Source organism: Corvus cornix, chromosome 3, assembly GCF_000738735.6.
Source record: "Corvus cornix cornix isolate S_Up_H32 chromosome 3, ASM73873v5, whole genome shotgun sequence".
NCBI classification, from domain to species: domain Eukaryota; kingdom Metazoa; phylum Chordata; class Aves; order Passeriformes; family Corvidae; genus Corvus; species Corvus cornix.
This window is the reverse complement of record NC_047056.1, coordinates 89,065,045-89,090,502: the sequence shown is the minus strand read 5'-3', so window position 1 is coordinate 89,090,502 and position 25,458 is coordinate 89,065,045. Positions and strand designations below refer to the sequence as shown.

The following is a 25,458-nucleotide window of genomic DNA, read 5'->3' as shown; positions in this document are numbered from 1 at the left end:
AAGGATGAAGGCTGAACTTTGTATTTTCATGCATAAATAAAGGGAAGATACTCCACGAGAACTCTTTCAAAATCATGTAATCAAAGAAGGGAAAAAAGTCCTAATGTTGGGAATATTTTTTTGTAGTACTTGTTTTTAACTATGTTAATGCTGTTTTAATTGCATTGCTAAAGATTTATACAGCCATGGATAGTTAAATGAAACAGAAAGGCAAATCGCTACATTCTGTCTGGGATACGCTTTATTCTCTACAATCAGGAACAATTTTATGAAAGAATTTTTATAGAGGTCCGTACAGAGCATAATTTCTCAGCATGATTAGGAAGGTAGTTAATGCTGTGGGAGCTGATTTCAACAGCAGTGTTATGGAAACAAACAAAGCATTAATGAAAATGGGGACAGAAATTACTTTTATACAATAAAAGGTATTTCCTGTAACCATTCAAGAGCTCTGCAAGATTGGCATTGGCCCTAGAAGCATTAAACTCAGGGTTCATTTCCTGAACTTACCTGGAAAAGGTAAGTAGAGAGATGGATGAAAGATCAGGTCCTAAGTAAGTCAGGAAAAAAAGATTTGTGTATGGTATTTTTTCATGTACTTTACTGAAAGTACAGCTGAAGTATTTGTGTGAATTTTCCAATTGCCTGTTGTCATGAAATGCAGAACAGAAGATTCATATCTGGTTTGGGTCTTGAGCACAATTAGAAATACTGAAAAATTGCACTGAATAGCAGAATTGCTCCACTCACAAGAAAATTTTGGAGAAGTAGAATGAGGTTTTGAGGTTTGAGAGGTTTTGCCTTTTCTCTCAGCTAAAGTACAGGAAGATATTGAGACAAACAAAAATGAAGGTAAATCCTTTTCCAACTTTCTTCAAGTGTTCACATACTTGATTTCACTTTTCAGAATTGGTTGCACAGTTCATACAGAAGTGATTTAAAGAAAATATCTTGGTTACAGCTATGTATTTGAAGCAAAAAAGTAAAAAATACTGAAAAAATCTAATTTGAATTTTGAAATATTTCTGCTAGTATATTTGAAAAATAATTAATGATCAAAATTAATGAGCAAAAATTAAATATTAGAAAACTCAAAGATCCTTCTTATAATATCTGAGTGCTTAATAGGGTCTGGTCTTACATCACTGAGTAATATTTATTCAAGTATCTTTTCATTAGATTTTTATGAACCTTAAGTACTAAAACACTTTATATAAATTTTCTGGAATAATTTTCTGTATATCAGTGACTCCAGAAATAGAAACGTAATGAAAAAATCAAATACTAACAAATTCCAGATTAAACAGAGTACCTAAAGAAGTTCTTGCCCCTATTATTCCTGGTGTTGTGTACATCAGAGATTCTGAGACACAATTACGCTTGAATATGAAAATTAAATTGGCCTCAACTAAAAAGGAATTTTGAAACTTCCCCATACATTTATAAAGTAAAAAGCAGTATTTTCCTACAAAGATGCACGTTCAGTTATTTCATTAAGACTGGGTAGGGGTAGAAATCTTTCAAGATATATGAGAAAGCATTCTTTATTTACACAACTATTTGCAGGATCAATTTCAGTACAACACACTTCATGTAAATTTATAGTTTTCCACTTTCCAATGTTAAGGCTTCTCTTTTAAGAACTCAGCTGAAATACAGAACCACCAAAATCTTTAGATTTAGTTTGGCATCAGTCTAACTTCTACTATCTTGCCAAGCATAAAGGCTTTTCTTGTTTTACCATAGGAGACAAAAAACACTGGCAGGTCAAATAAAAATCTCCATTCTGTAGTTAGAAACTTAGCTCTTTTTTCTCCTATTAAAAATGTTGGAGGTTGTTTTAGTCTCCTGAAACATCTACAGGATTAGTGACATATCAAAGGTTCTGCCTTATCCAACAACAAGATACTTATTTCATTAAAACAATATAAATCACAGAGAGAAGTCCTGGCTACTTATTCAGCAGACTAACAGCCTGGGTCCCACTCCCCTTAGAAATTTGCTATTTTCTTGTCAATCCATTTAATGGACATATGAGTATATCTTACTATATCATATTAATATGGTAACATACAGATGTTTTTGATATTGCTGAGCAGCATTTACCATGTCAAGGCTTTCCTGCTCCTCACCCCACCTGACCTGTGAGGAGGCTGGGAGTGCTCAAGGAGTTGGGAGGGGACACAGCTGAGACAGCTGACCCCAAATACCAACGGGGTATCCCAAACCATATGGTGTCATGCCCAGCATATAAAGGTGGGAGGAGGAAGAGATGTTTGGAGTGATGCTGTTTGTCTTCCCAAGTCACCATGACGTGATGGGGCCCTGCTCTCTGGAGATGGCTGAACACCTGCCTATCCATGGGAAGCAGTGAAGACATTCCTGGTTTTGCTTTGCTTCCATGCACAACTTTTGCTTTAGCTACTAAACTGTCTTGTCTCAACCCACTGTCACTGTTCTGTCTCTCTCCCATCCCACTGGGGTAGGAGTGAGTGAGTATCTGCACGGGACTTGGTTGCTGGCTGAGGTCTAACCAAGACAGATGCACTGCAATTTTTAAGACTTCTATACACATACTGTTTATTTTTGACTCGTCAGGTATTTCATATATCTGCACTCACAGAAAGCAAAAGAAATTAACAAACTGAGCCATTCCTTAATGGCTGAAATCCAGCTAAGCTGAAGCCAGGGATAAAGGGGGCAGAATTTCACCAAAGACAGCAACATTTTAACTTTCAATGTGTACTAGACAAGTTTGCAAACAAAAGCTTCCTATTTTATGTGCTACATAAAGCTAAGGCTTTAAACAAGCTCTCAAATACTTAAATTGTGCAAAGGAACAAATTTGCAAAGCCCAGTTTAGATGCCCCTTAAAAAAGTTATCGCAGAAAAAGGTAGGAACTACAGAAAACAACAGAAGCCAAGCTACAGGTAAGTGAATGGCAAAAATCTGTATTGCCATGCAAATGACAGAGTTTCTCACCAAGCAGCTAAACTGTCACTTTTGTTTTTTAGCAACAAGATAATTTCAGATTTCTGTTTCTTTCTTTCTTTTTAAATGACACACTCTTTTCCCATATCTGATTGAAATACATCATTCAACTGATGTGTGCTAAAGTCTTTTTACACAAACCCTGAGGTATTTTCATGCAAGTCTTAGTTGGAATTCACATATCACAAAAGTAAAAAAAAAGGCATTATGGGACAGAAAGAAGGATCAACAAACACAAGACACTGCATCACTGTTTCAAGAGAAATTTTAACTGCATTAAAAAATCTGCTGGATAATGGAGTGTGTGTGTGAATGAGATGCTGTTTTTACCTGAGCTGCTAGTATTTAAGATAATTAATCTCAGAAAAGATCATTGCTGAAGTATCAACCAACACCCCATCTCTATTTTAGATGCCTGTTTTACAGCAGAGGGAAGAGGCCTGTGTCTTACCCGAGTAGGTAACGTAAGACAGCTGTTGCTGATCACAGCCTTTCATACTCTTTTCCTGTTGTCTGCACCAGACTGTGGACACTTGAGACAATTTTTCTGCAACTTCAAGAGCTGTTTAGCCACTAGAAGCCTTTTGGTGTTAACTTTTGCTCAAACCTTAAAATGCTGCTGCTGACTCTACAGCTGTCATTGAAGCTTAGCCTACAGACCGTAACAAATTTTAAGGCCAAGGGTTCCCTTGGAGCAATTTATATTTCTACATGAAGTTAAAGTAAAAGCAAACGTCTTCCAAGAGCTGCCCTCATTCCTAAATAGAGAGCCTGTAAACTGTTGTTTTAGATGGTGTTTAACTGGGTAGTTTTTCCAAAATTTTATACACTTGGACACTTCCGATTTACAGAACCCTGCTTAACCAGCACTGCTCAAAAAAGCTTACCAGTAAGCAATGAATGAATGATTTTAAATAATATTCTTTCAAATATAAATGCCTCTCAAGTGAAATCATATGGTAATTACCTTAATTGTTTATAAATACAAGTCTGATCAACTGCTCTTACTACCATATTCTACCAACTATATAAAACTAATCCTCTCTTAATTATTTTCTATTTTTTTTCATTATTTATAAGCAATCTGAAGCAACCACTGTGTACTGATTTGACTAATGTATACAATTATGAAGAAAAGACAAGACACTAGGTAAAGCAATCAGCAGTTTGATATAAACGGCAGATGCAATCCTTGAAAGATGGTTACTAGAGATGGTATCAGGAAACCTGCAGTTCTGGGACTAGTTCCTTGCCAAACACAGAATACTGCTAGCAAATCAACTACAGAAACCTTGCAGGAGATTATTCTGCATTACTGAATAAGTATTTAATGTCTATCCTACTGATTTTTTTTGCTCCACTGCTCAAAAGCTGTAAAAAATGCCTTATATCTTTTACTACTCATTAATATGACAAGTTCATTAAAGTAAATGAAGCTAATTTAATCATATTCAGGTGCTATATTGGATAGATTATAGCAGTTTGTCTTTTAAATAGTTTATCTTTCATTCTACTATCTTCATCAAACAGTATTCTGAATAATTATCACACTGCTGCTATGAAGTTACAGCAATATTACATCCTGACTAAGAACTTCAGATCACCTACAGCCTTTACACAAAATATCACAAATAAAGGCAAAGCACCTCAGGCTACGCAGCAAGAAAGTAATTCCTTATATCACTGTATGTGTTTCTAAGGTCTTTACCATTTGGATTATTACATTATCTCAGTTTTATATTCACTAGTCAGGAGGCAAATGTCAGCTGGAATCATTGAATCTCAATTTTTTTACACCTTTCATTTTGTTTGATGAGCTTTTTACCAATTGTAATTTATTGCTCTGATGAAAGTATAAAGCAAAAAGCTCCAAGTGTAATCAAGGCTAAGGGTGAACCAAATACCATGTGATAATAAATCAGCAAGGAAAAAATACTCTGGAGACAAATGAAGATGTTTATCATTTCAGTATGAATACTATTATAACAACTGTTTATGTAAAATAAAAAACTGTACAAGAAAACCAAACAAACACCCAAGTTCCAAAAAAATCAATATTCTCTTATAAAAAATAAAAACCAAAACTTCCAACAAGCAGCTGAATTTTGCAAGAAATAAAATCCTTTTTCTACATCAGAGTATGTAGCAATGAGAACTAGTAAGAAAGTCTGAGGTGCTAAGACATTTGATTTCTATAAACAGTAATGAACATTGTCAGTCACAGCCTGCAGTAATCCTGACACTTGATCTTTTAAAACTTATTAAGCCAGAGAAAATCCCCCAACTCTTCTACAAGGAAGCTTCTCAGAGTTACTGTAACATTTTTTTCTTTGGTAACTGGTATTTTATTTTATAAAAGGATGATACATGTGATAAAAAAGCAACTGAGAAAAAACCTCAGCAATTTGCTTAAGGACCATCTACAAAACCTGAGTTGCAAAAAATCTCATTCACTTTAATTGCTTTTCTGAAAGGCCCTGAGACAGAACCTAAAACATGTAATAGCTAACAGGTAAATTTAAATAGGAGCTTAATTTCTTTTTTTTTTTTTAATATCACAATGCCTGCGTATTATGAGTCAATAAAAATGGTTAAGTGCATAACTTTTTCATCATTATGTTAATAAATACTAAACACACGTTAGACTAGATTTACAGTACCTTTGGATATTGTTTGACAGGGATCAGAACTCTCTCCGACAGCTTTATGTTTTTGTTGCTGATAACGTCAAGATATTTCTTTTCTTCATCTTCCTTCTTGCCTTCTGAACCCTGAAATTTTTCCATTTCTGAAAAATATCACGAAACAGAACAATCAGTGACATGATATTTGTCATCCTTAGGAAGTTTAAACTTACACATTGCTATACAGACTGTGCACTGAACGCCTGTGCTGTTTGCACTCACGTGACAGGGACTGTTGTCTTTAAGAGAACCTGGACTGTCAGCAGTGCTGAGAGGCAGAGGTGACAGTCCATAGGTCACACTGCACAACTAATTCTTCCCCGGCTGAAAGGGAAGCCAAATGATCTCAGCAGGAGCAGGAATAGATAAGGCTTACAATTCCAGCCATCCGTCTTTTTAAGGTGATAACATCATCACAGCTTGATGCTTTTTGCAAATGTCACCTCCCAGAACTAAGCTGGATTCTAACTGCAATGGGTAACTTTCAGTACAAATACCAGAAAACTGAAGAAACAACTTCTTGTTTTGAGTTTCCTTTCAAATACCTCTGAATTAGTTAAAGGTTCTACAAAATAAGATAAGAAATAAAGCTAACTCTTGCTCAAAAAGATTCTTCAATTAAGAAATGCAGTAAAAAATTGTTAGATAGATATATATAATTGCTGATTTGTAGAACTCTAAAATTTACCAAAAGGAAAGAAAAAAAAAAGAAATAAAAATATATTCAGATAGAATAGTTTTAAATTCTTTATTCCCTAAAGGTCTATAAGCAATGGACAACAACAAATAATTGAATTCATCATCCTGCAACGAACATCTCATACGGTGCCTGAGAATACCCTGACCGCACAGGTACTATTGAAAAAGCTGCTTGTGCAGCAGTGACATTGTTGAAAGCACAGAAAATGGCAATGCTTATAATGAGCTAATTATATCTGAATTATAGCTGAAAAGGGACAGCTGTGGGTCTCAGAAACATGCTGCTTCAAGGACTGGGAAGAGAGAGTTGAAAGGAGTAACACAGCAACAGCACGCTCTAACGTTCATATACAAGTTTCTTTGACTTCCAACAAGCATAAGGAAAAATGTATTGAAAAGAACAGCCCATGTCATGATTTGTTAATAAATGTTTATGCTGCCTTTATGAGATCAAATAATTTATTTAAAGCCTGCACCAGCAGACAGTTCTCTAATATTACAGTCATAAGATCTTTTAAAACATTTCAGAGAACACACCTAGAAGACCTCAGATGGGATACATGTTCAATAATTTACAAATAAAAAATTATTTACAATCACTAAAAGCATCAGAAGAACATTTCATTATTGTAAAATACTTGAATACATGGAAAAAAATGTGGTATGTTGCATTCAGTGGAAGATCAATCTGAAAAGCAGCAAGTATCAATTAAGTAAAATACTTCTTTTGGGCAAGTTTAATAGATAGAAAGTTCTTTGAAAATAGATCCAATGCAATTATACCAAGTGTTGTGCTATGGGGGTACAGAGGGGAGAGACAAAGGTGCATAAAGAGGAAAAAGTGTTCCAAGTACAGTAAGTACTAAAATGAAATTAAGGAATTTCCCAAATGTCTTGTGAACACAGTACTAAATGAGATAATTCTAAAAGGCAAGTGGGGATAGTCAATCCACATGTACACATACATTTCACTAGAACCACAGAAGTTTAAGTTGGAAAAGACCTTTGAGGTGATCAAGTCCAGCTGTTAATCGAGCTCTGCCAAGTTCACCACTAAACCACATCCCTATGTGCCACATCTACATGTCTTTTAAATATACTTCCAGGGACAGTCATCCCCCCAGAGCTAGTCACCACCTCCCTGGTAATCTGTTCCAAAGCTTGATAACTGTTTATGTGAAGACATGGTTCCTGCTGTCCAACCTGAACCTCCCCTGGCACAGCCTGAGGCTATGTCTTCTCGTCCTGTCACTACTTGCCTGGGAGAAGAAACAAACCCCCACTTTACTACAACCTCCTTTCAGGTAGTTGAAGAGAGCAATAAAGTTCCCCGGAGCCTCCTTTTCTCCAGGCGAAACAACCCATCTCCCTCAGCTGCTTCTCATCAGATTTGTGCACCAGACCCTTCCCCAGCTCTGTTGCCATTCTCTGGACATGCTCCAGCCCCTCAATGTCCTTGTGAGGGGTGCAGAACTGGACACAGCACTCGAGGTGCAGCCTCACCAGTGCTGAGTACAGGGGAACAATCACTTCTCTGGTCCTGCTGGCCACACTATTGCTCACACAGGCCAGGATGCCATTGGCCTTCTAAACAATTAAACTCTTTCTCCTGGAAAGCTGAAGACACTTAAAAGTCAGTATGGTCAGTAGGGAGGGGTACTAAAGGTTAGGACAAAATGCTCCCCTTTGAATCATCTACCAGGCCTTGCAACCAGTCCCAGTCTTGCGCTTTGTTTTTGACTGAGAGTACATGGAAATTTTGGAATGAACGTGGTGCCTTTACTAAAGTTAATGAAAGACTACTTCAGCTGGGCTTATCAGACTTAGGTGAACAAGAGTTTGTTGATCTACCCAGAATGAGACAAACTGTGGCACTTCAATTGGTTTCACTCCATGACGAGGACTGAGCTCTAAACCCAGAAGAGCGAGTCCCAGCTTATTATGGAAGGCACAAGAAACAGCAGTGGGGAGTCGAGTTTCGTCCAGGGAATGAAAGGCAACAGAGCCCATTTCAGGGGAGGTCCCACAGCACGTAAGTTCAAACACAGAGAGAGAAGCAAATGAGAAGGGATTGTGATGAGGGCCAGGCTGTAAGCCCAGAACTACAGGGGCACAGATTACTGCAGCAGAAGGCAGCAGGGACATCGTGGACATCAGGTTTCCGCCAGGGACCAGTGGCAACCAGCCCATGACCACGGCCACACAGCTTTTGAGTACCATCTCCAAGGAAGGAGATTCCACAAGCACCCTGACAGGGCTTGGTCACCTTCACAGTAAAAAAAAAAAAAAGGTCCCAAATATTTAGAGGGAAGTTCTGGGTACTGGGCACCCCTGGAAGAAGCCTGGCTCTGTCTTCTTTGTACCTTCCCTTCAAGTACTGATATACACCGGAAAAGATCCCCTACGGTGTCTTCTCCAGACAGCCTGGAGGCAGCATTTTTAGCCATTTCCTCACAGGAGAGATGCTCTAGACCCTTCATCATCCTTGTGAACCCTTAGTTGACACTCTCCAGTATGTCCATCTCTACTTATGCTAGGGAGCCCCACACTGGACAGACTGCTCCAGTGGAGTATCACCTCTCTTGACCTGCAAAGTTGACTGAGGAGTAAAAAATGCCTTGAGATAGTTTATTTCTGAAACAGAATATAGGGCTGGGTATGATCAGTGAAACCTGTGAATTTATATGAAAAATATGGCATTAGGATTTTGCTTGACAGTGGGGCAGTTGTGTGAGATAAGCCATCTTGGAAGTTTTTATTCCTTGGGGCTGGAGCTTGTGTCTTCTGGGTATGGTCCCTGAAAGCCCCATGATGTCACCAGGGAGTCATTGTGACACGTGTGACAACAAGCCTTTTGGATGCTTGGGGAAGCCCCGAAAGGCCACAGTGTCTGGCCTCCTCCACTAGGGACAGACATCTCCAGGGGGGTGGAAAGGACGCCCATCCCATTGTGTGCTTTCTGAGGGCACAGAGAGGATTTGCTGGACAAGGACACTAGCAGGGCCTGGGGTGCTGGTCCCAACCTGCCATGTACCCAGGCTCTGGCTGCAGCTGCTGAGAGGCCAGGAATCCCTTTCCCAGCTTCCCAACTCCTGCCTGCACATATCAGAGGTCAGTTACCATCCTGCCTCGAGAGCTAGAACATGCCAAGACACCCCGGTGTCAGTAGTCTGCCCCAGGATGGTTCCTGGCACTGGTGGCAGCCCAAGTGCTGTCCTGTGGCAGAGTGGGCAGTTCTTTAATGCTCAACTTCAGTAGCTTTTCTGCTGGCAGCAGACTGCGTCCCCAGCACCAGGGGACACATCAGCTTATCTCTTTGGTTTGCAGGGCGAAACGGCCTTGGAGGAAGACTTGGCAGGAAGTGGCACCTCCTCCCCTGCTGCCAGCACCAGCCAGGTGTCCCAGGCCACACGTCCACATGCTTCGGTGAACCTAAGGTGCTCAATCTGCCTGGACACCATTAATGACCAAGACTCTGTGAGCTGGCGTCGGCACCCTTTCTGTTTTTACTGCATGGTGGAGTGGTTCCACAGAAAAATGGAGGGCCTGATACGCCAGTCGTCTTTCCCACACATATTCCACATGGTGGGAGGCAGTAACTCTGAGGTGTACTCCATTGGGGAGTCCATCAGCTCTGCCAGCCATACTCAAGGAGGGGAAGCTGGGCCCCGGTCTGCAGAAAGGTGGTGGTATCATTCCTCAGGATGCCAGCACCACAAGTCTTACAGCAGAAGCCGTGGTGACAGCTGTGGTGGTAGCGTGGTGGTAGCCGTGGTGGCAGCCGTGGTGGCAGCCGTGGCAGGGCCCAAGAGAAGAGCCAAAGCAGGTATCCAAGGCGGCATCACGATGGCCGTGGCAGGGTCCAGCAGGCCCAGGGCTACAACCACTCAAGCAGTGGGAGACGGCAGCAGAGCAGGGCTCAGAACACTGCCCGTGACAAGGGCCAAGCTCCACGGACCAAGCGGCCTGTTCGTGCCTTCTCAAGGAGGCGTAAGCGCCGTCAGCAAGAATACCAGGTTTCCTTCACAGAACCGAAGGAAGCAAGGAGCCGATCCCAGCAGAGGTCACGCAGCACTGCCAGCCAAACATTGAGGGAGCATCTAAGGAAGATGGAACGTGATGAGGGACGAGCTCTAAGGCACGACTGGTACATCCGTGCCTCTTCAGGGAGGAGCAGGCGCCAACAGCAGGGGTGCCAGGCTTCTTACAGAGAACTGCAGGTGACAAGGAACCAAACCCCAGGGAGGCTGCCTCTGAAGGAGAATCCAAGGAGGATGAAGCGTTATGAGAGACAGCCTTTAAGGACTGAACAGGGCATCCGTGCCTCCCCAAGGAGGAGTGAGCGCCTTCAGCGAGGACACCAAGCTTCTTTCATCGAACTGCAGGTGACAAGGAACCAGTCCCGGGGGAGGTCCCACAGCACACGGCACCAAACACTGCGCCAGAATCGAAGGAGGATGGAACATGACGAGGGACAAGCTCTAAGATCCGAACGGGCCATCCCAAGCTCCTCAGGGAGGAGTGAGCGCCATCACCAGGGACGCCGGATTTCTTTCACTGAACCACAGGTGGCAAGGAACTGATTCCTGTGGAGGTCCGCAGCCATGCCGGGCACAAGCCTGGTAGCACACCCTACCAACAAGGGAACTACTGTATGCCCTGTTACCAGTGTCAGGAATGATACTACTTTAGACAAAAACAGCCCCTACTAATAATTGCAAAAATAAAGTCAAATCCAATGCTCAAGGCTGGGGCCAAGCATCTACTCTCCATCACAAAATGCATCTGAAAATCTAGACACCCTTGCAAGGCCTTTTCAGGTTAGGAGGGTAACAGGCATGAAACTTCAGTGCTGCTTTTGTCATTCTGTTCTATGTTACACATTTGTCTGTAAAATGTGGTACTGAACATTTAGTATGGGGGTGCTTTTGCTCCCTATATTGGGTTTCCACAGTGTTATCAACTTTTTCTCTTTTTCTCCTTTCTGCCCTGGTACCAAAGACACCAATGACTTACTAGGAAATCTCCTGTCCTTCCACACCTGTTTTCTTATGCTTTATCCCAAACATCCCCAAAGTAACTTCTCCTGTTACCACTCTTCTCACAAGGTAGCAGTGAAAAGTGAAGTCAATTTACAGTTACTCTGTCTCAAAGGCACTGCCTATAATGCCAATCCAAATCTAATGCCTGGTAGCAAGCCTCTGAAAAGCCTTTCCTTCTCCTTCTCCTTTAGAGACTTTAAAAATAATCCCCAAAGCCTTCACAGAGAAATCTGCCCTCATGGTATGCCCTGTACAAAGCCTCAGGTTTAATGCCCAGAGTGGCAGTACAGGCTACAGGCTCTTCAGACCATGGCCAAAGACTTCCAAAATCATCAAAAAACAGTGATGTGCAGAACTGTTACATTCAAGTAAAACTGGAGCAAAAAGAGGAGTCTTCTCAAAGGACAGAGGCAATACATTCATTACTGGAGCAAGACAAACTGTATTCAATTTTTGTACTGAACTACAGTCAGTGTCTGCTGTGTACAATCCTCATGTCACTTCATGACTAGTACAACCACAGAAAAGAAGCATTAAGACAAGTCTCATGAAGGAATCCAGGCCAGGATCAAGCTGCCAACTTGCTGGCTCACAGCACTGACATGCAGCTAGTTGCTTTAGTTGTCAATTGTGACTTGCCAACTTGGAAAACTATGGTCACCTGCAACACATGCTACAAAAACAGAACCAATGCCTTTAGTGAGATGTCACACTCATTGCACCCCTCATGCTTGTGTTTAGCTTGTTAGTGTTCTGTGATGTCACTCATAAATCCCCCAAAGGAAACAAAACAGGTGGCTGCCACATGGATAATTGACTTTTGGGAGACAAACCTGGCTCTTCATGAGAATATGGAATCATTCAAACCTTGCCATGTCATGAAATCTGAAGGTGCTTTCCTAGCTTGAGTGTGTTTTGAGTCACAGAACCAGAGAACAGTGGAGGAAGAAAAGGACCTCCAGAGGTCATCTAGTCCACCCTCACCTGCTCAAGCAGAGTCACTGAGAGATGGTGGCCCAGGACCACAGCCACACAGCTTTTGGTTCCATTCCTGCACATGTCAGAAAGGACAGTCGCTATCCTGCTCTGAGAGCTGGAACATGCCAACACACTCCAGTGTCAGTAGTCTGCCCCAGGATGGTCCCTGGCACTGGTGGCAGCCCAAGTGCTGTCCCAAGAGAGAGTGGGCAGTTCTTTAATGCTCGACTTCAGTAGCTTGCTGCTGGCTGCAGACTGTGTTCCTAGTGCAGGGGAACATGTGCTGCTGCTTACAGAAATCTATAGGCAGTACAGGATTTTGTGACCAGCTCTATTAGGCAGCATAGGATTTTGTGACCAGCTGTATTAGGTTTGCATGGTTTGGTTTGGGACATGGACGGGGCTGCAGGGGTGGCTCCTGTGAGAAGCTGCCAGAAGCTTCCTCAGTGTCCAGCAGTCAATCCCTGGTGGCTCCAAAGATGTATGCAGTGCTGGCCAAGTCTGGGCCAATGAGAAATGGTGGTAATACCTCTGTGATAACATATTTAAGAATAGAGAAAACGAAAATGGTGGGGCAGTTGTTATTGCAGCCAGAAAAGAGCAGAGTGAGCAGAGCGGAAACATGTGAAAAGAACAACTATGCAGACACCAAGGTCAGTGAAGAAGGAGGGGGAGGAAGATGCTCCAGGCACCAGAGCCAAGATTCCTCTGCAGCCTGTGGTAAAGACCATGGTGAAGCACGCTGTCCCCCTGCAGCCTATGATGATCCATGGGGATGCAGAGATCCACCCGCAGCCCATGGAGGAGCCCCAGACCAGAGTAGATGGATGCTTGAGAGGAGGCTGTGACCAGGTGGGAGACCTGGGGTGAGTGAGAGGGACCCATGCTGGAGCAGCCTGTCCTCAAAGGACTGCATCTAGTGGAAGAGTGACCCATGCACCAGCAGTTTAATGGGGACTTTTGCCCATGGGATGAGCTCGCATTGCAGCAGCTCACAGGGAGCTGCTTTTTGTGAGATGGACTCACACTGGAAAAGTTTGGGGAGAACTGTCTCCCATGGGAGGGATCCCAAGTTGCAGCAAGGGAAGGACTCCTGTCCCTGAGCAGTGGGAGAAGCTACGGGTGATGAACTGACCATAACCCCCATTCCCTGTCTCCTTGCCCTGCTGGCTTAGGAGGCAGAGCTGGGACGGAGGCAGGGCAGGGTGGGGGAAGGTGTTTTTATGGTTTTATTTTACTTCTCATTATCCTACACTGATTTTGCTATCAATAAATTCACTTTGTATCTCTAAGTTGAGCCAGTTTTGCCTTTGATGGTAATTGACGAGTGTTTTCTACCGGTCCTAACCCATGAACCCTTTGTTAAATTTTCTGTCCTGTGTCCAGCTGCAGAGGGGAGTGAGTGAGTGGCTTTTGTGGGTGCCTGGCATCCAGCCAATGTCAACCCTCTACACCAGTGCAAACAGAATGTCCATGATCAACAGCATTCCTCCACAGAGCACAAACACAAGGGCCACAATGGTACTTTTTCTGCATCACTGATCTTAGATAAAAACAGAAAATAAAGCATTTCAAGAAGAAACTTTATATATTTTCCACTCACTTTTGCTTTGAGCTAACTGAATAGCAGGGAGACTCAGAGCTATTCAACTACTTCCTCCAGTATCAATCCTCAAACATGCCTCATTTTTGCCATTTACCATTAACACAATACTCTTGCATTTGCTTCTGTACAATACACATGTATCTCATCCCTCTTAACTGGAAGAAAACATGCACATTTCAGTCATGCAAAAAGAGGGCCCCACTAGAGAAGTATCAGAGACAAAAAGACATTTCTACCTGTATCTTTTTAGAGGTATTATTCCCTATGGAAATTTATCTTCAGCTATCTCCAGACTTAGAGCTGTAAAATTCTAGAAATATTCTCAGCCCGCTTATATGGATTTTTTTTTGAGGGGAGTAGCTGCTTCTTCCTTCATGGACTTATAAAATGGAAAGTTAAGTTAGCAGCTCTTTTTCAGTACTCTCTGCTTTACTCTAACAGTGCCAATAAAATTATGTTAATCATATTTCTCTTCAAAGTCCTTGACACCCATTACAAAACTTCTCTCATTAATATATTTTTTCTATTAAAATTAGGCATCCCACAGTAAAAACATCCTTTTGCTACACTTAAGAGACATGTCAAAACTCTTCAAAAAATAATGTTCTCCCTGTCAGTCTGTCCAACCCACCAAAAAAATTTAAATCTACACAGTCCTCTCTGCTGTCAACATTTGCCTCCCACTTAAGGGAATTCTGCAGCCTATCGTGCACCTTACCTATCTGGCTTTTCTTGCCTTTGCATTTGCAGTACAGGCACTGTTTCAATCAAGAATCACGGGCTGCTGTTAATAAGGCCAGGCCCCCTGAAACAATCATATGTTTCTATTAATGGGAATGATTTCCAGAATGGGAGCATCACCAACTTCTTGCATGCATGTATATGTATATGTATATGTATATGTATATGTATATCAAGCTTATCTAGTACTCTGAGAAGCACACTTTTTATGCAGGCTAATGAAAGAATGTTTGACCTGCAAGAGGAAGAATGAGACAACTCCAGTTAAAAATAACAATCACTAAATCACTGACAGTTCTAATCTAGAGAGAGCTTTTTAAATTTGAAGTTCATTACAAAATTACACAGCTGGAACAGTGAATACCTACAGTGGTGCTAACAAAAAATCCCAGCATATTTTTAGAAAGAAAATACTGAAAACATACATGAAGACTCAATTTCTGTCTAAGGCATTACATTTTAATTGAAAGCAGGGCTACTGGATTTGAGTCAGGGAAAAAAAAAAGCAGATGGCTCAATAAAACCAGTTGGACAAATTAAAATGAAGTTAATTCATGGGAAGGGAACATCCTAAGAAGTTTCCAGTAATGAAAACTACATCCAAACCCCTAAGAACAGGTAATTTAAAGTAAAAACACTGAGTGTCTAACAGGAGTTGGGAGGAGTTCTAATGACAGTACAATCAGCCATAAGCACTGAAAAATTAGCCACAGGCTCACTATATTCACCCAGAAACACACTCATGTATCGTATCAACATTCCTTGACTTTATGTACACATACTCACATTAACTCACAAAGCTAGCTGGGGTGATTCAGGGAAGATATGGGAGTAATTTTTATTACATCAGGCAAGTAAGGCAATACCTCTGCCAGTGATGAATGTAATGCCTGTTATATAATTGTGGGTCAAATCTACATGTTCACGTCATCTGCTGTAGACAGATACAAACTGAATTTGTCTACACTCAAAATCACCAAAAGCATTGTTACAGTATTAACTTGAGCTGAATCACCTCGGCTCTCAAGCAAGAAAAGTGGCTAGTAAAATAATGCTCAGAAAGAATTCTGAAAGACAAGTCAAAAAGGAATGACAGAGACATGCAAAATCAGGCACAGTATGAGAAGGAACAAAAATGGGTATTTAGTGTTTCTCAGGAGGAGAAAGCATCTGTCACGTTACAGATTGAAAACAAAAAAAATACTTTTATGTATAACATGTAATTATACTGGGGAACTGCTGAAAGCATCCATATTGATAAAATCAAATCTTTTACAGATTCTTCCCTTATGATTAGATTCCATGATGTCCCATAAGGCACTGAAGGTCTTTTCAATTTGGGCACATCTGAAAATACAGTCTCCACTAAAAGTTTAATTCATAATGCAAGTATTTTTTATTGTTGGACTTTATGACCATTATCATCTATCAGGCTGCCTATTTTATAGAATATAGAGAAGATGTAGAAAAGTGACCATATCCTTTAGTAGGTACTCATGAGATGGTATGTATGTGTAACACTGGGGCCAGATTTGCCCCTCTCTTCCACAGAACAGGAAAGACATTGAAAAAGTGGAGCAAGGTCAGTGGAGGCCACTCATGGTGGTCAGAGCTGGAGCACCTGCCCTGTGAGAAGAGGCTGAGAGAACTGGGCCTGTTTATTGTGGTTAAGAGACAGCTCTGAGGGGTCTAACAGCAGCTCAGCAACACTGATATTCCCACAGTCAGGCTCTTCACAGCAGTGTGAAACAGGGATGAGAGAAAACAGGGAAAAGGTGAAAATAGAAAGGTTCGGACTATATATAAGGAAAAGTTTTCTCAACACAGCCCAGCAGGGCTGCAGGTAGTCCAGATATGCTACACCATCTCCTCCACTGGAGGATTTCAGGTTCCATCTGGACAAATCCCTGAATAACCTGGTCTGACCCCTTCAGACTTACCCTTGTCTGTCAAATTTCTGGAACTTATCCAAAAGACTTAAATATTACTGCAGAAAAAGTTAGAAGACAGGAACAGCATGATTGCATAAACCCTGTATCCTTAGCAAACTTTTTTAACAAAATGTACTAACATAGGTAGAAAAGTAATTAAAAAAATCTAAAGAACTTCATATTTCTAATTTAATGAAAACCAAAGAGAATTAACAAGGAGACAAAGGAGAAAATGAAAGTGTGCAAAAACTTAGATTTCCATCCCCATCTCTATACTGGCAACTGATTTTTACTGCCTGGTTACTACTTTGGCTCTACCTATTGTGTAATCAGCAGCTTGCAAAGGTATGCCACAGGGTAGTTTCATGTGCAAATTATACTACTGGTAGAAAAATAATTACCTAATGTATCCATCTACTGACCTATGCCTAGATCAGTATAGATTAAAAAAGCTATGAAGACAATACTAGTAGTGTTAAATAACTAGAGAAGTCCTGAAACGGAAATATTAGTTCTTACTAAATTTATAAATATCTGCTCAGATGCATAGCTTTCCATGGAGAGTTTTAAGTCTGATTTCCAAGTAGTTCCTCAAGACAGTAGTCCATATAATCCTAGTTCAGTTGCTGAATAACTCCTTGATACATTATCCGAGGTAATTCTAGATATATACCAACTGTAATCACAAAAAAAAAATACTATTTATGATGAAATTTGCTGCAGGAAATTGATGGAGTCTTTCTCGCCTCAGTAAAAATAACCAACAGCAATCTTAAGGACAGCATCAGCAAGTGCAGTATAAAGAAAAGATCTGGGATGTATTTTGAATGTGATGGCTTACTAAATAGAGTTGGGGACAACACTTAAAGAGTGACAACAATGTTAGCTTCAAGATACAGTTTTTTTCTTCCTTTGGAAAAAAAAGGACTATTATTAGGATTATAAAAGGATTATTAAAAGGACCAAACAATTACAACATTGATTAAATATATTTTTCATCAAATTGTTAAAAAGAGAGCAAGCCACTGGGTAAGATTTTAAAGACTGAAGTTCTTTCAAAAGTGTCTTTGAAGTCAAACACACATTTGGGGAGTTAACCTGCATAGGCTGTGTTGCAAGTTTGGTGTTGGCAGCTGTTGTATTGCTTTAACTATGGTGTGCAGTTCACTAAATAGCTGTTCCCAGCACACTTCTCCCTTCTTACCTCTTACCTTCAGAGCAGCTTAGATAGTATTATGAACATGCCACCAGCTGGATGAAAGGCAAATCTGAAAGTTGTTGGAATATTTTTAATTTAATACTGGGTTTCTTTCATCTGAGAATGAGACTACTCGTAAGAAGAAATAGGGAGCATGAAGATTTACTCAGACAAGTAAAAAATCAAGCAAAAACCAACAAAAACATCACAAGTGTATTTATTTGTAAACATATCTCTAGGTGTCCTTGAATTTAAAACCCTAGCAAACTGTGTTGCTATGACACGTAAGAAAAGGAAAGTAGCTTTTTCCCAAAGATTTTTGTAGTTTCTACTGTGTAAAAGTCCATTCAAACAAGGCACTTCAGGACACACTGAAGTGTTCTCACAGATTAATCTGAAGAGAAAACATCAGTGCTGTGCTACATATTGTGTGGTGTGGAACAGGTAAGTAGGGGTGAAAGATGAATCGATCACTGAAATCGCAGCTAAGTCCACCGGTGACATACTCATTACCTATCCCTGACTATCTGAAAGCTGTTGGTATTCTTGAGCGGGTTGCTCTACCCAGCTGGAGCAACCAGACAAAAGGAAGCTTTTCTGTCTCTTCACACTTTCTGGGAAGTTTCTTCACTCTCTTCAGTCCTAGAACTTATTAGTGATAATCATGTCTGCTATTCTGTCCTCAGAGCAAGAGAGAGATATGAACCAGCAGGCATTTTTTTTCCTTTCTGCTCTTACTTAGCCTTTTTCAGACTTTTCTGTACTGTGAGGTGGAACAGCTACAGAATAAGACTGATGTCTAGAAGTTCACAATATTGAAAACTATGAAAATATGCCATATGCTGAAGTTAAGAACCAGCGTAAAATTTTGCTTGAAGTTCAGACTTCTCATTGACCTCTCCTGGTTTTCCAGGTAGCAATACTACTAATGAGCTAATAATCTCTGCTCAGACAGTTACCGAAGTATTTGAAAGGAGTCTACAAACCTTCAAAAGACTAGTTCCATTTATAATGTCACTTCAGATCTTGGGCTCAGAAAGTTATCTGTATCTGAAAGACTGACAGGAAAAACTGAAGTTCAGAAGAGATTATGAAACCCCAAGTAAATGCAAGGAATTGCTGAGAGGTGGGAGAGATTTAGCACCTCAGAGTATGACCTTTGCTTCCTAGTGTACTCTGTCAGCAAAGAATGGCTCTGACTGCTATACAGACAGGAAAATACTGTGTGTGTATATATACTCATATACAAACCAAATAGTTATATATAAAAAACCCAAACTTTTTATTCATAACTGGTAAAAAAGCACAAAATAAGGAAACAAAAGATTCAGTGATGATATGAACAATTATTTCTACCTCTGTACAATGACATTATCTCTTAAACACTCACTGTTTCATCACCAAAGACTTCATTTACATTAAAGTTATATCCAGGTGCTTATTAAGACTACGTAGCCAACATAAATATTAAGCCAAATGTCAAGTTTAATGATGTTCAGAGTTTCACTGCATGTTATCAGGATTTCCTAGTTCATCCAAAAGATCACACCATTTCCTATCACAATGAAAGACGACTCACATTTTACTTTATCTTACTTCAGACTGAAAGCACCAGTTACAAATAAGAACTTTTTGATAAACTGATATTTAAATTAAAGGACTAAACTAGTGATATCTAAACAGTACAATGGTATGTAAGCCTTCACTCACAAATCCCCTTTGCTTTAAGCCTCCACTTGGAAGTCTGTACAAAGAGATCCTTGCTCCAGAGGATCAGCAGCACACACTAAAAAGATGATCAACCTTTCTGCATAGCCTCTTCAGAAGAAATTGTCCGCAGTATCTAAAAATATATGGATCATGCAGCAACATGAATCAACACACTTGTAAACATGCAGTGAAAATGAAGCTGAAATGAAGAAAATGTGTAAAATTAAAGATATTTTAATAATCTGAGGAAGATCTTATTGCAGAGCCTCCTGTGGATTTTTCTACATTGGATTTTTCAATGGATTTGACAGAACACACTTATGCTCCCACCACACTCAGTAGGTTTTTCCTCACTCATACTGCACTTCAGGCCATGTCTAAGTACTGGCTGCTCACCTACTGATCTGCAGACATGACAGGGACATGTGAACAAGGTGCCAACGCTCGGGCCTACTCCATTTAATGAAATAGCTGTAACATAAGGATACAGAAACCAGTCCAGTAACCTCATCAGAAGTAGGAGCAAACTACATGTTAGTTTTTGTTAAGTGCCCCTCAGTGTTCTTGGCTATGATTCATTTATGCAAGAAAAAGCATTTGGCAACTGAGGCAAGATTAGGGACATTCTTACAACTTGATGTAAACCAAGAATCTGCAAACTATTCAACAAAAAGCAGGAAACCTCCATCCTGCCTGGAAATAGGATAGTCTATGGCAACCAAGAAAATTCCAAGCAAGTGAATTTGTATTCCTAGGGAAGAAACCACATTAACATCAGGTAATGTGATTTCATTACTCTGGGTTATTTGACACAAGGAATTAAAACTCATCCTAGAGAGGTATCACAACTGATACTGTGGCAAACAAGACCTGCGTTTTTCATAGATTTCTAACCTTGCCTTAAGAATACTCATTTTCTTTGTACAGGCCACAGCAGTAAATTAAAACATACTGATGTCAAGGAGACTTGTTTCCTTTCCTGCACATATCCTTTGATTCCTACAACTAGATTTCTAGAAATCAATTTTAAAAGGTGAAGAAGACATGTTTGAACCTGTCTGCAACCCACTTCATCAAAGCCTGTTATCTTGTCAAGGGGGGAAAAAAAAGGCCCAGGATAATGTTTTCAAATAGTACGAGTACAGTGTATGCTTCTGGCATACATCTAAAAATCAGTGATGGGAAGCGTCCTTTTTTTCTCCACCAGATCCTTTGCTTCTTATTCAATTGAAAAAAAAAAAAGTATCACAGGAATCCAGAGTAAGCAGGAGTGCTGCCAGGAAACAAGCAACCGGAGAAGCTTCCAATAACAGTGGAACCTGCTTGTGATGGATCTACACAGCTGCTTAATTTTTTACGGTCCGGGAGTAAGTCTGAATCCTTGCTGAGCCCTTACACAGGTGGTTATCTATAAATAACACCTAGGCATACTATTCCTAACTCCAGCTAGCTGGAAGACCCCACACTGGCCTAAATGGCCAAATATCATTTTTTCACCCTGTCAAAAAGATGCATTTCTTTTTCTTAATGCCAAAGTCCTGCAGTTATAACAGCAACACACCATAAAACCAAATATACTCTCAGCTCCCACGGATGGCTTTTCATCATTAGAAGTCAAAGCAATGGCACCCAGTTTCAAGGCAGTTCCTAGCCCAGGGGATAGAAAAGCTGGCATAAAAGTCTATGCCAGACTCAGGAGTTCACTCCTCAAGCTCAGTGCACCTTGCTGTATTATCAGTGTGGAAAAAAGAGGGACCAGTTCTGTGGGAGACAACAGTTTTTCTGTGAATCAGCATCTCCAGAAGACTAAGGAGTATTATGGCTCTTTTCCAAACACCTGACATCAGGCATCGCATTTACCTTGACATTACGACAAAATGCTAAGACAGTAACTAATGAATTTCTATTTCCTATAAATTTGAAATTAGCCGACATGTTTAGAAAATATTGGGGGGAAAAAGCCTGGCAGACAAAAATTTAATTAATTTAATTGTACCAACTAACTGTATTTCCTTAGAAAATTTTTCTTAAAATTACCATAAAAGTCATCCCAGTAGTCATTTTGCCCTATAATTTGTGAACACCTAATACCTGAAAAATGCACAAGCACAGATTACATGACTGAGAGGGAATGTAATAAACTTACTTTTGACATAGGAGCCCATAGGCTGCCACTATGCAGGCTCTTCATTACCCTCCTCCTTACTAGCATACCTATCATTAAACTGTTTAGGGAATAATGTACTGCTGCCCAGTAAAGCACTCTGAACCCAGTGAATACTTGTGCAGAACTGGATAAAGAACTACAATATAATTCTGGAAATTAATTTGGAGCACCAGTCTTATGAGGAGCAGCAGAGGGACCTGGGGTTGTTTAGCCTGGAAAAAAGGAGAATCAGGGAAGACCTTATTGCTCTCTACTACCACCTCAAAGCAGGGTGTGCACAGGTGTGTGTCCATCTTTTTTCCCCATGTAACAACAGATAGGACAGGAGATTGTGCCAGGGGAGGTTTAGATTCAGTATTAGGAAAAATGTCTGCACTGGAAGGGTGGTGACGCATTGGAACAGGCTGCCCAGGGAAGTGGCAAAGTCACCATCCCTGAAGTGTTCAAAAAACATGCAGTTGTGGTACTTAGGGGCATGGTTTAGAGGTAGAGTTGGCAGTGCTGGTTAATGGACTCAGAATCACAGAGCAACTGAAGTAGGGAAAGACCTCTATGATTCTAAGTAAACAGAGACATTCAATTTCATCTAAAAAGTCTAAGCACCTTTCAGCTTGTTTTGTTCACCAATTTGAATGTTGGTGAATCTTGTTACCCAGAAAGCCATATAAATTTGGTGTACGCCCTGCTTTTCTTTAGGAGCAATTCATTCCTTCCATTAAGGTAATTGGCAGTTAGGCCCTTATTCTGAGTGTGGAAAAGAGCACCTGCCTTACTTAAAATCATCAAGCAAATGAAAATGCCCATAATACTCTTGTGTATCTGGGAACGTCTTTTTCTTCTTTCCTGTCTCCTACTTTATATGACACCTTCACAATTTACCTCACTATTACTGTTCATTAACAGGCATACAAAAAACTCCTTCTCCTAGCTCTGGTGAAACAGTAGTGAGATCTCTGAGACTGGCCGCATTTGAGAACTGTACTACTTCACAACAAGCATCCTAATTAACCACGTCCAGAGGAAACTGCTTATGCTGCTGCAGATTAGGTATCACGAAATATTTAAAAAACAGAAGAAAATACAGTTCACAATGAAAATGTTAAAAAGGAAATCGCTCAGTTTGCCTGAATTTTATGTCTCAGACTAACAAGTCTTCTCATCTGGTTACATGTCTCTTGCCAACCATCTCAGCAGCTGGTAAAAAAAAAAAAATCTGTCAATTTGTGCCTTAGGGTGTACAGGGCAAAGAAAGAACTTGGACAAACCCACACTGATTCAAACACACTGAAGGGCTTGTCAGCTGCCTTGATTAGTACAGGAAACAGCCTCTCAAGTTCAGAAAATGCCACAGGCTCATTCTTGAGGAAGAAGAGAATTTCCAGGAGTACACTGTGCTGCAACACAATATGTTCCATTGCAAAACAGCTCTGCTCAGGCTCAACCCAACACAAGAACTGCAACTTGATGCTGAGCTAATAAGGAATTTAATATTTTTGGGGAAGTGCTTCTTTTTTCAACAAATTGGAACCATTTCATATAAAAAATACTCCATCAGGTCTTGGCAGGTATAATGCTGGGGTGTTTTTAATGCTGGCATTTTTTAAATTATGATAAAAATCCTATCACTTTCCCTTTGCTTTAGGATGGATGCCATCAATAGCAACAGCTGATGGTACTCATATTTATCATTTCAATTTTATGGAGTAATGAAAATATAAGATAGATTTTTGTTTCAGTAAGGAAACACAAAGCACTCTTAGTATTGGAGAGAATCACAAAACGTTTAAGGGCTGGAAGGGACCTCAAAGATCATGTTGTTCCAACCCCCCTGCCATGGGCAGGGACACCTTCCATAAGACCAGGTTGCTCAGAACCCCATCCAGCCTGGCCTTGAGCAATTCCAGGGATGGGTTATCCACAACTTCCCTGAGTAAGCTGGGACAGTGCCTCACCACCCTCACCCTCAGTAAAGAATTTCTTCCTAATATGTAATCTAAACCTACTCTCCTTCAGTTTGAAGCCATCACCGCTTGTCCTGTCACTACATGCTCTTGGTAAGAGAGGTAAAATTGTGGATAATCACTGGGGCATGTCAGTTCTTGCCCACACATAACTTCATGGCTACCCAGCCATGAGTATTAATGTCCATTTTAAAAGTATTTGTTTAAAAGGATGCTTCAAGAAAGGATATAGGTCTTTTCATGCATCTACAAAAACAGCAAGTGTGAGCAATTTCAAAAGTAAAGTAACTAAATAATTAAAACATTAAACAAAAAAGAGGAGCAGAATAGACAAGAAACAAACTTAAATCTGCACTTTTATTTTCTTCTCTTTTTTTCTGAAACTGCCAATGGATTGTACTCTTTTCTTGGCTGAAAAACATTTTCTTTAATTCCAGAAAGCAAAATTAAGTATTGTGACTGCTTCCAAAATATTGTACAAGACATGGTATTAGACACTACAGATATAGCTCATTTTCCATTATAAAATATTTCTAGAACATAAGCCAGAATGAAGCTAGAAGGCAAGGAATCTGGAAATCTGGAGAGAAAGGTGTCAAGAGATGGCCAGGAGACACTCAAGGAAATATGAAGCAGAAAAACAAGAAAACAGATGACAGGATCAACCAAAGTAACAAACAAACAAAAAATATAAAGGAGAAGAAGGGCAAAAGTTCATGTCATGCTTCATCAATCTTCAACAACAAATTATCAGGAAGGACATGAGAAATCAAGGGAACAAATCTGAAGACTACACTAAGGTGGAGAATAAGAAGGGACATCAGAGAGGAAGAACAGAATTGTTTCTGAATGGGAGCTAAAAGAGAAATGGGCAAAGATAGACCATCTCACTGATTAGGCACACTTTGAAATCTAAATTTTAAATATTAATTTTGTCATCTACCTGAATACATAACAGCCTCTTCTTAGGGACTTTATATATCAAGGTTTAAAAATAAAAACTAAATGGATAAATAAACTCCATATAAATGGAGAGTTTAAGCACAGGCTACAAGTCAAATGCCAGTGTAGTACTTCCCAGGGTATTCTAAAAAGTCCAAAACATCCAAATCAAACAAGGTCAAACAATACACACAATAAGTGTCCTACTTTAAAAATACTTCTACAATTGAAATTGAAAGGAATTTTCAATAAAATTGTTTTATTTCAACTACTGTAGGGAAAACAAAGTCACGTTACATTTGAATCCATGCATCTACCTACCAGTATTTCAGGGAAGTGCAGGAAAAAACCATCATTCTTTAATAAAACCAAAAAAACATCAACGACTTGCTAATAGAAAATACTATTTGAATGGCATATTGGTAAGCAAAAATCCAGATTTTGAAACATTAACATACAAATAAAGTGACATGGGATAATAACAGGCTTACTACTTTTTCTGCATTTTCTAGCTTTTCTGCCTAGAAATTGATGCTGCCACCATGAACACTCCAGTGACTTAGCCCGCATTAATCAAAGGATGTGTGTTGCTTTATTTCAGAAGATGCATGCTGCTATAGAAAACATCTCTACCAATTAAAACTCCTGCACACAAATTAAAGGCTAGGCTATCATTATGATATGAAGACAGATTCCAGTATCTGCAAACAAAAAATGGAGCAATTATTCATGTAGTTAACTGAAAATCTAGAAATAATGTAACTTCTCATAAGTGGCTGTCTGGCTATCTGCCAAAAGAAAATGGAA

The 25,458-nt window shown here is 40.1% G+C and overlaps 1 protein-coding gene across 16 annotated transcripts in view; it reads right to left on the bottom strand.

The window, feature by feature from the left end:
• The window catches only part of KHDRBS2 (KH RNA binding domain containing, signal transduction associated 2), a 346,343-nt gene that overhangs the window by 273,166 nt on the left and 47,719 nt on the right, over window positions 1-25,458 (bottom strand). For all 16 annotated transcript variants that reach the window (XR_005604150.1, XR_005604159.1, XR_005604148.1 and 13 more), the window contains one exon: window positions 5,653-5,780. Coding sequence is in view for 1 of the 16 variants with exons in the window: in XM_039568849.1 (XP_039424783.1) it covers window positions 5,653-5,780 (128 nt within the window). In the remaining 15 variants the exon portion in view is untranslated. The remainder of the gene's footprint in view (window positions 1-5,652; window positions 5,781-25,458) is intronic.